This window comes from Asterias amurensis, chromosome 14 (genome assembly GCF_032118995.1).
Source record: "Asterias amurensis chromosome 14, ASM3211899v1".
Classification (NCBI taxonomy): Eukaryota; Metazoa; Echinodermata; class Asteroidea; order Forcipulatida; family Asteriidae; genus Asterias; species Asterias amurensis.
Window position 1 is genome coordinate 2270864 of NC_092661.1, and position 14082 is coordinate 2284945.

A 14082-nucleotide genomic window follows, 5' to 3' on the forward strand; every position below is an offset into this window, starting at 1 on the left:
CAAACATGTGGACAAAACAGAGAGGTTTTACAAAAAAGCAACATGTCATCTGTGTTGTGAAAGCCTTTGTCATTTCATTCATTCAGTCGAAGCGGAGCATCGGATGATGGCCCTCCAAAGACGTTGGTCCTCCATTGCTGTATGCAGCTCTTCCAGTCGTAGGCCAGAGTCCCGGCACAAGGTGTCCACAGAGGTGGTTTGTGGTCTGCCACGGGAACAGTGACCTTGAGTAGGAGCCCAAAGCACCAGCCTTTGTAATTACTTCTCATTATTACAAAGGGGTGTCTGTGGGTGTCTTTTGGAAACCCTGCTTTAAGTTTGGACACCCTGTTTTTGCTTGGGGTATTATTTAGGCCTATTTATAAATGGGTAGTTTTTTATTCTACGACTTACCTCAGTATCGAAGAGTGGATTGTAGTCGTTGTACCCAGAGTACAATTCATCGTCCTCGTCTCCAGCGAGATGAACCTGCTCCATCATCTTGACTTGTCTTGATTTAATTCAACGTCAAACTGCAATAATGGGATGGGAGGAATACAAAAATAATAATCAGGGATGAGTCATTGCTGATTAAGATTTTAGTCTAATCCGGATCTGAGGATGAAATGAAATAAATTTTCGCCCTTAGAATATATTTGAGATGAGCTCGTTGGGAATAGTAGCCTCAGTATCCTGGAATTTCACTGAGGCAAAGGTCTCTGTTGCCTTGGTCTTGGCCTTGATGCCCCTTCAAAAGTTTCCCATTGGCTTTAATTTAAAGGCAGTGGACACTATTGGTAATTACTCAAAATAATTATTAGCATAAAACCTTACTTGGTAATGAGTAATGGGGAGAGGTTGATGGTATAAAACATTGTGAAAAACGGCTCCCTCTTCAAAGTTGTACTTTTCGAGAAAGAAGTAATTTTCCACGAATTTGAGTTCGAGACCTCAATTGTTAAGAATTTGAGGTCTTGAAATCAAGCATCTGAAAGCACACAACCTCGTGTGACTTGAAGGTTTTTTTCTTTTTTTCATTATTATCTCGCAACTTCAATGACCGTTTGAGCTCAAATTTCCAAAGATTTGTTATTTTTTTGCATAATGTTGAGATATACACCAACTGTCAACACTGGTCTTAGACAATTAAGAATTACCAATTGTGTCCAGTGTCTTTAAAGGCAGTGGACACGTTTGGTAATTGTCAAAGACTAGCCTTTACAGTTGGTGTATCTCAACATATGCATAAAATAACAAACCTGTGAAAATTTGAGCTCAATCGACATCGAACTTGCGAGATATTAATGAAAGAAAAAAAACCCTTGTCACAACAAGTTGATTTTGAGACCTCATGTTCTACACTTGAGGTCTCGAAATCAAATTCATGGAAAATTACTTCTTTCTCGAACCTCGAACCTATCATCAACCTCTCCCCATTACTGGTCACCAAGAAAGGTTTTACGCTAGTAATTATTTTGAGTAATTACCAATAGTGTCCACTGCCTTTAAGACTTTCCAACTGATGTGCCCTCTGCAAAATGAAAATGACCTTGCCCTTTCAAAGATGGGCTTGTATTTTGAATAGTTAGAATCCAATGAGCTTTTGACAACAGAATCATCAGTGCTACCGCTAAAGAAGCAGATCAAAGAGCAGAGCATGCAGAGAGGGCGCTGTACTCCTTTAAAAAAAAAAAAACATCTTTGGTCATACTAGGTTCTAATAGGAGTACAGCACCCCTGAGTTACCAAGTCTAATCAAACAAGTGCAAAACCATTTTATTTATTTTTTTCTTTCAGGCTGACTAGAAAAAATGTTGACAAATTTGGACAGTCCCTAAACAATAACATTTTAGAACAACACAGCAAGTAGGCCCTAACACTAGTTTTTATCTAAAATAACATTACATTGGTACCTCATTTGTTTATTAGCTACAGGGAGGAGTTGAATTGAACTGCTGTGGTGGGGCAAACAAAATCAATATGAAATCTTGATTCTATCATTTTTTTAATTAAAATTTTAAACGGGCCTACTTCAGCATGAACCAGTGACAGTCCAGTGAATTGAGAATGTGAACTTTATCAAAAAATATAGGCAAAAGTTGTTATGTTCTTCTGTGTACTTTTGTACATTTTGTCTTATGTACTTCTTCTTTTTGAAATAATAAGCGTACGAAGTCTGCCCAAAGGCGGGCAAACTCCCCCAACTTCCGCACAACCACCGGGACCGGGCCGACCGTTCGGCGGCGGCTCTGGCACCGTCTGCCGTGCGTGTGCTCCAACCAACCACCTCAAGTGTGTGGCCCTAGAAACGGGACGCTGGTCGCTGTTACCAAGGTCGATTTAACAGTCTTTACAAGCAAGGACATACCAAATAACAAGCATATTTAAATATTACAATTAATACTCACCCCAACTTGACACAGACGTATTAAAAAAATACTGGTAAGATAAACTATTTCGGTGTTTTCTACTCGAATTTTGGAGTGTCAGCACTCGTCAATCGGCAACATCGAAAATATTTCCTTCCCATCATGCACTTGTAATAGTTTAATTATTTCACTAGAGGGCGGGCTTCATAAAAGTGCTGTATTTTATTTATTTTTTACAGGGGCGTGGCTTGCACGAGTTGTTTGTGGGCGGGCAGACGATAGCTCTTTGATCGGAGTAGGGCTACTGTATGGGAGAAGATGACTATAGGCTACAAACAATATTGTATGTTGGGGGATGGGGGGGCGGGGTCCAGAAAAGAGGATGATTACAGGGTGCGAGATAAATCTCTTTTCGCAATGGGTGTTGCATGCTCGGACTCAAAATGTCGTCCAGTTGATGAGACACGTTGCCCCGGCCTAAATCTTCCCAAAATGTTTCTGGAAAAGTTACAAAATGACGACAAACACAGTTCACAGCAGCATTTATTTTTTTTCTCTTGGTCTTATGCGGTAATTCATAGAATACATTTCCACTAGCTATGGAGGTAGTTGTATGACTCTTTAAGTTTTTTTTGACAATAAATATTTTGCAATGTTTCTGTGTACACAACAAATAAAGAATTCGTCCAAAATAATACTTCACATTCACATAATACTAAAAAAAACTAGAAAACGAATTACTTATAACAAACTAGTTACATGGCCAATCGTGATTCTTTTACTTTTGACTGAGAAATTACCTCTTTCTCAAAAACTAGGCCTACTTCAGAGGGAGCCGTAGTACTTTTTATACTAACAACACTCCTAGCTCCACATATTGCTCGTTACCAAGTAAGTTTTTATGCTAATAATTATTTTGAGTATTAATTATACCAGTAGTGTCCACTGCTTTTCAATATTCTAACCAAGACCATACAGTGAACATGATGCCTCCTAAGGTTTTAATAAGGAAGGTGTGCATTGAGAGATGCACATCATCATAAAGTTGATGGGGTCTACTTCTTCCGGCCAGGGTCAACGTAGAGGAGGCGATTGGGTGAGCCTCTACCGGCATCTGGTATCTCACAGACAGTAGCATCATTGAGGATTCGCTCTCGTACCTCATCTTGAGGCACTCCGTTACCTAGGTGGATAGCAGCAACGCCTAGAAACATGAACAGAAAGAGATGAGGTTATCAACATTAGGTCCGTTTCACTCAAGGCATTTTTCCAGCAACCCGTTTCAGGCACATAGGGCCATGTAAAGGCATTAATTTACTAGCAATCAGTTATGGGCAATCTCCTAAAAAAACTATAAAAGCCTCATAAATTTTCATGTGATTTTCTTTTCCTTAGAGTGGGCATGGCACTGTAAGGAAAAATCCCCTTGTCTCATGGAGGCCTTTATAGTTTTCAGGCAATAGTGTTTCAGTGCAGGATTAGGAATATTGAACTTTTGGCCTAAAGGTGGAAATTTTTATGTGCGAAAAAGTTAATACTCAAAAATCGGATCTGCCTTTTGAAAATGACTTGTGCCATTTCTCTTGCAATACTTTGAGAAACTTTCCACTTCAAAAAAAAAGGCTACTGCGGTTAGGTTATAGAAAAGCACATCAGTTTTTATCACAAAATAATGTAAATCTGAGTTCTCAGATAGCAGTTGTCAGATATTGTAGTGCAATATTAAAGATTTTTCTTCATTTGGACATCCGCTCCAGATTTTCGGCACTATCTCAAAAACACTTCCATCTTTCACAGATATAGTTTTATATCATTATCTATACTATAGAATTGAAACAAGCAGTGGTTTCCAAACTTCCAATTACCAAACGTATTGAGTTCCTTAAAGGCAGTGGACACTATTGGTAATTACTCAAAATAATTATCATCATAAAACCTTTCTTGGTTACGAGTTACGGAGAGAGATATATAGTATAAACTATTGTGAGAAACAGCTCCCTCTGAAGTGACGTAGTTATTGAGAAAGAAGTAATTTTCCACGAATTTGATTTCGAGACCTCAAGTTTAGAATTTGAGGTCTCGAAATCAAGCATCAGAAAGCACACAACTTCGCGTGACAAGGGTGTTTTTTTCTTTCATTATTATCTCGCAACTTCGATGACCGATTAAGCTCAAATTTTCACAGGTTTTTTATTTTATGCATATGTTGAGATACACCAACTGTGTGAAGACTAGTCTTTGACAATATTATTACCAATAGTGTCCACTGGCTTTAAAAAAATAATTAAGCTCTTCTCACCGGCCACAAAGGGACAAGACAGTGACGTCCCCCGGGCGTACAGGAACTCATCGTCCCCTTTCTTCGAGGTAGTCCGAATGTCGTACCCCGGAGCAAAGATATCCACGCAGATCCCGTACCGTGAAAACCACGCCTTGGAATCGTCAGCTTTAGAAGCTCCAACAGTCAAAGCCTTTTTGGGAAAATATATAAAAATAATCAAATAAAACAGAAGGGGACGAAAATATACAATACACATTGGTCTGCAGTAACACCATGTGTAAATCTCTTGTGTTGGTTCTTAAATGAACCGGTGGTTGACAACTCAACGTTTCGATCAGTTTGATCTGTCTTCAAGATTGAGTTTTAAACGCTTAATGTTGTTAACGCACATTCAGTATTTTCCTGCAGAGTTTGTGGGACTAAGTTTGAATTATGAGACCTACTCCGTTTACATATCACTATGTAATGGTTTACGAGGTGCTGTGGCGCAATATGCAGCCAATCAAACCAGGAACACCGGGGTGAACTCATTGTCTTTTCGATAAAGAGTAATGTTTTTTTACGTGTGTTACACAATACACGGGACCAACTGCCTTACGTCCCATCCATAGAACGAAGCATCATGGTTAAGTGTCACGACTGGGCAACTAGCTTGGCTCTAGTAATCGTCAGAAGACTCGACGATGTCAGAAGACCGACGGGAGGAGACTCACAACCAAAGGCTGTTAATCCATAAACGATTTTTTTTTACAGTATGGTTTTCTTACATAAGGAGAGCGAGCTGGTGATCGAACACACGCATCGTACTGCCGGTCTTTGACTTCGTTGCTAGCGGCAGTCACCGGTAGGCAGCCTGACTCTGCCAGGCGTTGGATGGCTGCATCGATGGTCTTAGACGAACGAGTGGAGAGGGCTATGGTGGCCACGCAGGGAGACTCACCGTGCTCTGCTACCCAGTCAATGCCTGGTAGTAGGTGGGGATGGGTGGGGGTGGGTGGGTGTGGTGGTGGGGATGGGTTGTGGATGGGTTGTCGGGTGTAAAGTGGACGGGTTTTTGTGTGAGTGGTGTTGGGTGTGGATGGTAGTTGTGGGTTGAGGATGGCGGAGTGGCATGGTGGGTGGATAAGGGAGGCGATAATGGAGCGAAAAGATGGAAATATCTTAAGATCTGGTTGATATGAAACCATTTGAGTGATTATTACACATCAACATCAACACATTCAATAACATTATTGAAATTAACAAAAAAAATGTTATATCTGCTCTTCTATTCGTCTACGCATATTCAGCAATTGGACAAGGAATGCCAGTGGACACATATTGCAGTTCTCTAGTACATTACTGCTGGTCTTCTGGCCAGACACCACCTTCATAGATTAGTACTGGATTTAGTCTTTAAGATTCAGTAATGTCAATATTGGAGCTTGTTGAAAGATTTTGAGAAAACCTGACTTCCATACTTCGTGCAATTTGACTGTTCCTCGCCACACCGTTACAGTCTAGCGTCCTGACTGAGTGTATGGTAGCCCCCTTTGCCACGCCGTACGTCTTGCCAGCAGCGACTCCGGCAACTTGTGTACCGTGTCCGAGACAATCTTGCCCCTACAGTAGATCAAGACAGAAAGGCTCAATTTTTGGAGAATGGGGAAGGGAGAATGAGGGCTTTGATGAAGAGGTGGGTTTGGGTAGGGGTTTAAATTGAGAGAAAACGACACATTGTGTGATTTGAGGTATTGCATGGTGAGTTATGGTTTGCGTTACCATAAACCAAACGTTGTTTCCCCAATCTGAGGTTTTGATTTTTGTTCAAGAATCCGACACAATATCTCAACATTATTGGGTACGTAAAATCATCAAGGTAAGCGTCAAACAAATAAGTAATAGAGTTAATAAGGACAAACCAGTTTTTATCCCCGAAATTTTAATCTCAGTTGAAATGATGAGCATGTTTTGGGCGGGAAAATCAAAATTAGGCCACGTGTAACCGTGAGATTGTAGGTCTGTTACTCACATCGCTGTCGAAGACGTCAAAGCCCGCTTTGACTCTCCCGCCGAAGTCTGAGTGTGTTTCCATCACTCCGCTGTCAATGATGTAAATATTCACCCCAGTTCCGTCACCTGTAGGACAGAAACCATCTTGATCTGTTTAGAGGCACTAGGCACTATTAGTGCTCAAAATAATTTATAGCATAAAAACTTAGGAGCAACGGAGAGCTGTTGATAGTACAACACATTGTAAGAACGGCTCCCTCTGAAGTAACATAGCTTTTGAGAAAGAGGTAATTTCTCACTCAAATAATAAAAAGACTTCAGGCATTAGATGCATCTGAAAGTACACATTCATTTTTTAAAGTGTATAAATTTTTCCTTCCATTATTCTCTTGAAACTTCGATGCCCAATAAGTCAATTTTTTTCAAGATTTGCCATTGTATGCATAATGTTAGAATTACAAAGGTGTCCAGTGCCTTTGCAACAAAGGAGTGAACAAATTTTGTTCTCTGAATTCTCATTTGAGAAATCGTAAATGGCCATACGTGTTATTTTCCAGATATTGACTAAAATAGAAGCCCGCCAGTTTAGGGCTAGATAGCTCTTGCCCATAGAGCGCCGGTACATTAATTCGAAGATTGTTGGTTCAAGTCCCACTTCAGCCAACTTGTCTTTGTTCGAATCTAAAATATTTCCTACCAATAAATGAGACATTTCCGTCCAGCGGCAGTGTTTTCTGATTGATTCGGTCGAGTCCCCAGTATGACACATCGTCCCCCCGAGTCTCCAGTAAACGGCCAGCCCCAATTTCAACCTCCAGTTCGACCAGGCCGTCTTCCTCCACGTACTCCACTGATGGGTGATTTCGTACCTAAAAGATGTTAGAAAAACACTTGTTGGAGACTTTGGTAGTTTTACGAAAAGTTGTGAAACTAAGTGGGTGCTGTGACCATCCTTAGAAGTTGTGTGTGTGCGCATGTGCTCATTTCTGGTACCTTACCTTTAAGGCAGTGGACACTATTGGTAATTACTCAAAAAATAATTATTAGCATCAAACCTTTTTTGATAACAAGCAATTATTAAACATTGTGAGAAACGGCTCCTTGAGAAAGAGGTAATTTTCTACGGAGTTGATTTCGAGACCTCAGCCTCATATTTAGAGGTCCCGAAATCAAGCATCTGACTGAAAGCACACAGCTTCCGTGTAACCAGGGTGTTTTTTCTTTCATTATTATCTCGCAAGTTCGATGACCGACTGAGCTCAAATTGTCACAGGTTTGTTATTTTATGCATATGTTGATATACACCAAGTGAGAGGACTTACCAAAAAGAGAGAAAACAAAAGGACTCTATAAAAATAGGGTAATTCTAAAGACTGTGGTGCTCTAAAAGAGAATGCTAAATAAAAGATGCATTTTTGAGATGGGGTGTGGGTATGTGTCCACAGAATGTTTAATGCCTAAATCATGTCTACACGGTGGTTTATAAAGTGTTGAGAAATAGGATTTTCCTTAATTGCAGAACAAAGAAATGTCCACAGCAGCGAGTGACTGCGTGAGTTTGAATTCATTTGCATTCTAACTGTCTTTATTTTAGTAGGGAAACCCCCAAATACTCGCCATTTCCAGTGATTGACGGTTCAAATTCATGACGGTTAGACTTGACCCAGTCTCCGCTTGTGATACCATCTCCACGTGACCAATTGGCAACTTCTTTGCAGACTGCCGGTATTCATCAAAATCTTCCGCAAACTTTCCCGCCAGTTCGCTCGACTATAAAAAAAAAAAACAAGTGAAGCATTCCTGAGTTAACGATCACCCTTCTCTGAAAAATGATTTTGAAATTATTTATGATTTTTTACAATCGTCCTAAAATCCTTATGAGCTCTCCTTATTTATGTGCTTTATGACAATGTTGCCAAACTGTATTATTTAAGTGAAAAGCAAAGAACACAATATGTCTGCATTGTATATGTTGGCAATAATTATTGCTTAACAATTTCTAATATATTAACTTAGTAGGAGTTTACCCAGAGGAACTTTAGGAAATTCTTGAGCGTACATTGAGCACAACAATACGAAATAGTTTAAAACATAATTTAAGTCGCGTTTTGAAGTAAACGGCTGAAGACGACAACGACGACAATAACATCAACAACAACACTAGGAACAACAAGAAATATTATCGAAAACAATTGCACCTTTTAAAGCTAGCGATAAAGTTAATGATGATTAAAAAAAATGTTTAGTTCAAACCTTGAGTTTAACGATGTATCGTCTTGGCTCGGAGTGGTCTGGCTCCAGATTCGTACCGTAAGCACTCACAGCCAGTAAGAGAATCGGCAACAACGTGTACATCTTGACGGGAACTGCGACTAAAACAAAAAAAACAAAATGGTGTCTATGACGTGATAACCATTGTGCTTCCAGCCAAAAAGGGGCAAACAGAAAAACATTCAAGCAATATCACAGGCATTAAACAGAAACATGAAGGGAAATGTCAAACATGATTTGTATAAACTTCAAACAACAAGTTCAAATGTTTTGGTAAGACGTTATTTAATAAGATGCCCGTACAGATAAAGCATTGCATACAAGTACTAGTCATTATCCTGAATTTCAGAAAATTTTGCTTGCATGGTGAACACCGGGAATACTTACCAAAATTACGGGAGGAACTTTTGACGATTTTCACTCCAGCAAAAAGATCGTTGAGATGCTATCGATTCTCAATCCAGCTCATTGACTGCAAGGAAAGACTTAGCGATGCTTTTTATACCACCCAAACGGCTTAATATTAACCTTCTAATTACTTCATGTAAACAATAAATTTAATTACAGAAGTCAATATGGTTATTGCCGTAAGGACTATTTTTGATATTTACAAATCATTTTGTTTCGCACTGTGATAATTTTCTTCTAGTGATTGATGACTCGAGAACCTTATAAATGACACATAATTAATTGTGTTGTCTTATGACCATTTCAGCAACTCCTCGGAATATTGCCACTTAATTAAACATTTAAAGTAAATATCATATAAACAATAGTGTTGTTAAATTTAAGCTAAAGAAAACTGGTGATAAAACAAAATCACATAATTATAAAAAAGTATACAGAAAACTAAACCGTACTAAACCGAACATAATCACCCTAAAAAGAGTTTTGGTGGTCAGTGAACTGCGATGAATTTTGTTTCCCTTCCCAATATTACCAGATATTGCTAGATACATATTTTTTATACCTGATATTCTTAATTAATTTTTATCAAGATCTGCGAAACTGACGTGGGGATGACAGTTTAGATTCAACAAGGGGAGATTTGCATAATTATGACAACCGATATTGGAATCAAAATTGTATTGTACTTTACTCTGGTTGATATACTCACTTTGACATCATAATGGTCATCAAAATAACAATTTTTTAGGAGGCTCATGCCCTGGAATGGTGTCGTTTTTCTTAAAAAATGATCCACTTTGCGCTGCCTGATTTGGGCTACTTACTTTGAAGTTTGATGATCCATCCAAAATGTGCATCCCATCATGTTATCGTTCCATGTGATATTTTTTCTGAAGGTTCACGAGTGTCATCTTGTTTGTTACGGGTTTGGTAAATGAAACCAGCGAGTGTCAGCCTTTAATCCAGGTGAGACCCTACCTGGATTCGCGTCGCAGCGTCCCACCAATAATAGCCCGTAACCCCCGCTGGGGATGGCATAATGTAGTGTTCCGGTCTTGGATTGGTGAGATTAGTTTAAGGTGCTCAAAGTGAAACAGCTCGTAATCGCCCTTGATACAAAAAAAAAATACAAATACAAATACTACTGACAATAATAACTGAAGTCTTTTGACTAAAACAGGCTCGTGAGAACTGTAGTTTTGTTTCTTTAAATTAAATACCATGGTCTACCCCGGCTTCAAGCCCCCCCCCCCCAATTTGCTTCACGTTTCCCATTTCGTCAAATACAGCAATTCTCCAAAGGGCATGAACACATTGACTGTCACACAACAATAACAATGTAAACAAATAGAAAACATAGAAAACAATAGACGGATATCAATTCGTCAAGTTTACCCAAGTTCGTCAAGTTTATCCCACCCACAGTTACCCGAACTGTGTGAAAAAAAGAAATCAACTTTTCTACGTCATTTTGGAGCATTGTTAGAGGAGGGAGGGGGTACGAATTGAAAAAGGGGCAAGAAATAATCCCATAAAAAAATACACATACATTTCATTTCCGATAAAAGACAAAAGTACAGACTTGACTCTGAGTCCTGTTTTATTTGTTTACATTTGCATAGTACTTTTATCAACACACAGTAGTAAACCTTAACAACTCTTTAATTAAATTATTAAATTAAATACAATTTTAAGTTTTGGAATCTTCTAAAGTTTTGGCAAACGATAACAAACGGGAACTATTTTTAGGCATTATAATAATAACATTATTTACAAATGTAAAATCATACATGGTTTTACAAGTTATGCAAATTAGAGTGCAGCATATTATCATACAATGAATATTCACAAACTTCATATAATAACTTCCTGATGTAAATAGTACTACTCATATGTAATTATATGTAAGATAAAATTGGCACAACAAACTTAAATTGGAACACAATTTATCTCTCGTCAAACTAATTAAGTGAGGTTTGTAATTGCACCGTATGAACATTTCTTATGAGTAGAGTTCTTGCCAGTTTGCTTATTTGAGCTTATTTTGAATACTATACCTCAAGCCATTTTAAAGGCAGTGGACACTATTGGTAATTGCTAAAAATAATTTTTAGCATAAAACCTTTCTTGGTGACGAGTAATGGGGAGATGTTGATGGTATAAAACATTGTGAGAAACAGCTCCCTCTGAAGTGCCATAGTTTTCGAGACAGAAGTAATTTTCCACGAATTTTATTGCGAGACCTCAGATTTAGAACTTGAGGTCTCGAAATCAACCATCTAAACGCACACAACTTAGTGTGACATGGTGTTTTTTTTCTTCCATTACTATCTCGCAAGTTCGATGACCGATTGAGCTCAAGTTTTCACAGGTTTGTTATTTCATGCATATGTTGAGATAACTGTGAAGGCTAGTCTTTGACAATGACCAATGGTGTCAACTGTCTTTAAACAATGTTTTTTGGGGGGCAGACCAAGTTATTTTGGCTACAGAAAAATGATGTCCCTCTTCACATTTATTTTTGTGTGATTTATGAAGAAACCTAAAAAAACATTAATTCATGATTAATGGTGGGTTAAAAGTTCAAATTGTACATAAGTTTTATTGGGAGGAGTACATACATTTCTATTATGATGATCAATTTCTATCATACATTTGTCACATGTCTATTATAAACGATGCATCTGATCTCACAAATTATTATTGAAAACATTTATTATATATATTTTTAATAATATCAATATGGTGATAATATTTGTATTGGGAGCTATTCGATACTTGTTCGACTTGTTATATAAAAACAAAATGCATTGTGCATTTCATGTTGGATAGGCCTATTAGGTTTTTTGATTACAAAAGACCAAGTCTTAATCTAAATGAGACCCAGCAACTCATGAGGGATAGAGCAACCTGGCACCACTTCATCAAAGCTGCTTCCACTGTTCTGTCCAAGGACGAAAGATGGTGATGATTTGAGCACAGTACAAATTTCAAACTCACAGTAGATAATATTGAATGGTCAGACAGTAGGAGGGTTGACTGTAATATGTACAAATAAATGATATCATATTGCAAGCTGGCATAGTCTTAGTCTATCATTCAAAACCACAGCGGATAAAATTCATTTAATCGTTTCATCAATAAAATCCATTATTCGCCGCTGAAGACCCGTGCAGTTTACCAGGTCGTGCTGCTATACAGTGCTGACAGATTTGTTATTGCGTCCGGCTGCAGCTTGGTTATTGGGCAATAATACGTATTATCTTCAAGTACGCGCAAATCCTCCAATCAGATTCGCAGAATGTAGTGGTGATAAAAACCTATTATTGCACGGCTAATATCACTACCTGCATCTTGTGTGTTCTATGTCACGCGTCAAGTTTGCTTGAAGATAAATACATTATCACACGCGCACTCGTGGAAATACGAAAAATATAGCGCGTCTGAAGCGCTATATTTTTCCGTATTCCACTCGCGCTTGTGTGATAACTTATATTATAACACACCTCTCGCTTGTTCTGTATTCTGGTTGGCTAAAACACGGTCACGTGGGGTGAACTTATATAGTCTAGTGATTGTGCCCGTGTTTTGTGGGAACTAGTTCCTGAGCAGGCACTAATCTTTGAAAATAGTGCCTGGTGACAGCGCCCGCTCTTGACGTGAACCGTGAACAGCAACTACAAAACTTCCTTCCTTTTCCAGATTTCTGTTCTTATTTCACATTTTAAGACTGATGTGTGTTATAAAAGTCCCTCGGGGGATAGAGGTATACTAGTTACCTCATTGCCAGTCAAAATGTGTATAATGTTTTGCTTTGATATTATTTAGGGGTGTCGTCTGAGAATATTTAGTAAACCTTTAGACATTAGAAGGGTTTATTGCAAATTGCAGAATGGCAACAGAGGATGAAATTGATTAGTCAGACAAAAATATGATTAATATATACCAAATACCTGTTACTAGGAAAGATAATAAACACGTACATAAACTGCAACATGTTACTTTTGAGTTATAAAAAACCTACAAAAGTAATATAAGGTTTAACATGATTTTGTGTGTGCAAACAAGCAGCCTATTTCACTTTAATGATTTGTATTAAAGGTACTGGACACTATTGGTAATTACTCAAAATAATTGTTAGCATAGAAACTTACTTGGTAACAAGCAATGTAGAGCTATTGAGAATATAAAACATTGTGAGAAACGGCTCCCTCTGAAGTAACGTAGCTTTTGAGAAAGAAGTACTTTTCTGCGTATTTGATTTCAAGACCTCAGAATTAGATTTTGAGGTCCCGAAATCAAGCATCTGAAAGCACACAACTTCGTGTGACAAGGGTGTTTTTTCTTACTTATTATCTCCCAAACTTTGTCGACCAATTAAATTCAAACCAAAGGTGTCCAGTGTCTTTAACACTACCTCGACGTAAACACCATTTCTCAACTTGCCCCATCAGCAACTAAAAGCCAAGTAACCCATTCGTTTAAAATGCTTAAATTATTCCATTTCTGATGTGAATAATAATTTCTGCAAACCATTTTATAATACATCAGTACTGATTTAGGGGTAACACATTTTTTGTTGCGCTTCTTTGTAACTACACTATGTTTAAACATACGATGTATAAAATTTAGAAAAACAAAACTTTGAAAATACCGTGAAAGTTTCTTAAGTTTTTGCATTGACAAGTAGCACACCACCCTTCCACCTACCCTAGTCTAAGATATTTGCAACAAGATTGAGATATTCATCTTGACCAATGGTTGGCCAGGCTTTGGGAAAAA

General features: G+C 38.2%; 2 protein-coding genes across 3 annotated transcripts in view; both read right to left on the reverse strand.

Annotated features, from left to right (window-relative positions):
- Window positions 1–2494, reverse strand: part of LOC139946974 (intraflagellar transport protein 88 homolog) — a 29937-nt gene extending 27443 nt beyond the window's left edge. For both annotated transcript variants that reach the window (XM_071944774.1, XM_071944773.1), the window contains exons 1-2: window positions 2388–2494; window positions 394–512 (exon numbers count right to left, since the gene is read on the reverse strand). In XM_071944774.1, coding sequence (XP_071800875.1) covers window positions 394–480 — 87 coding nt within the window. In that variant the 5' untranslated portion in view covers window positions 481–512; window positions 2388–2494. The remainder of the gene's footprint in view (window positions 1–393; window positions 513–2387) is intronic.
- An 848-nt stretch (window positions 2495–3342) lies between these two features.
- On the reverse strand, window positions 3343–8976 carry LOC139947352 (aqualysin-1-like). The gene is made up of 8 exons (XM_071945249.1): window positions 8875–8976; window positions 8239–8391; window positions 7319–7490; window positions 6641–6747; window positions 6090–6231; window positions 5397–5593; window positions 4648–4819; window positions 3343–3552 (listed from the first exon to the last, which is right to left on the reverse strand). The coding sequence occupies exons 1-8, from the start codon at window positions 8974–8976 to the stop codon at window positions 3404–3406; spliced, it is 1194 nt and encodes a 397-aa protein (XP_071801350.1). The 3' UTR covers window positions 3343–3403.
- Between the last annotated feature and the right edge of the window lie 5106 nt (window positions 8977–14082).

Bases quoted from the DNA above. Each gene is read 5' to 3' on its own strand.
- LOC139947352 (XM_071945249.1), bottom strand. From the start codon at position 8,976: ATGTACACGTTGTTGCCGATTCTCTTACTGGCTGTGAGTGCTTACGGT. The intron at 4,820-5,396 runs GTAAGAAAACCA...TTTCCCAAAAAG, and splicing joins CACCAGCTCGCTCTCCTTAT to GCTTTGACTGTTGGAGCTTC. The intron at 3,553-4,647 runs GTGAGAAGAGCT...TCATGTTTCTAG, and splicing joins GTCTTGTCCCTTTGTGGCCG to GCGTTGCTGCTATCCACCTA.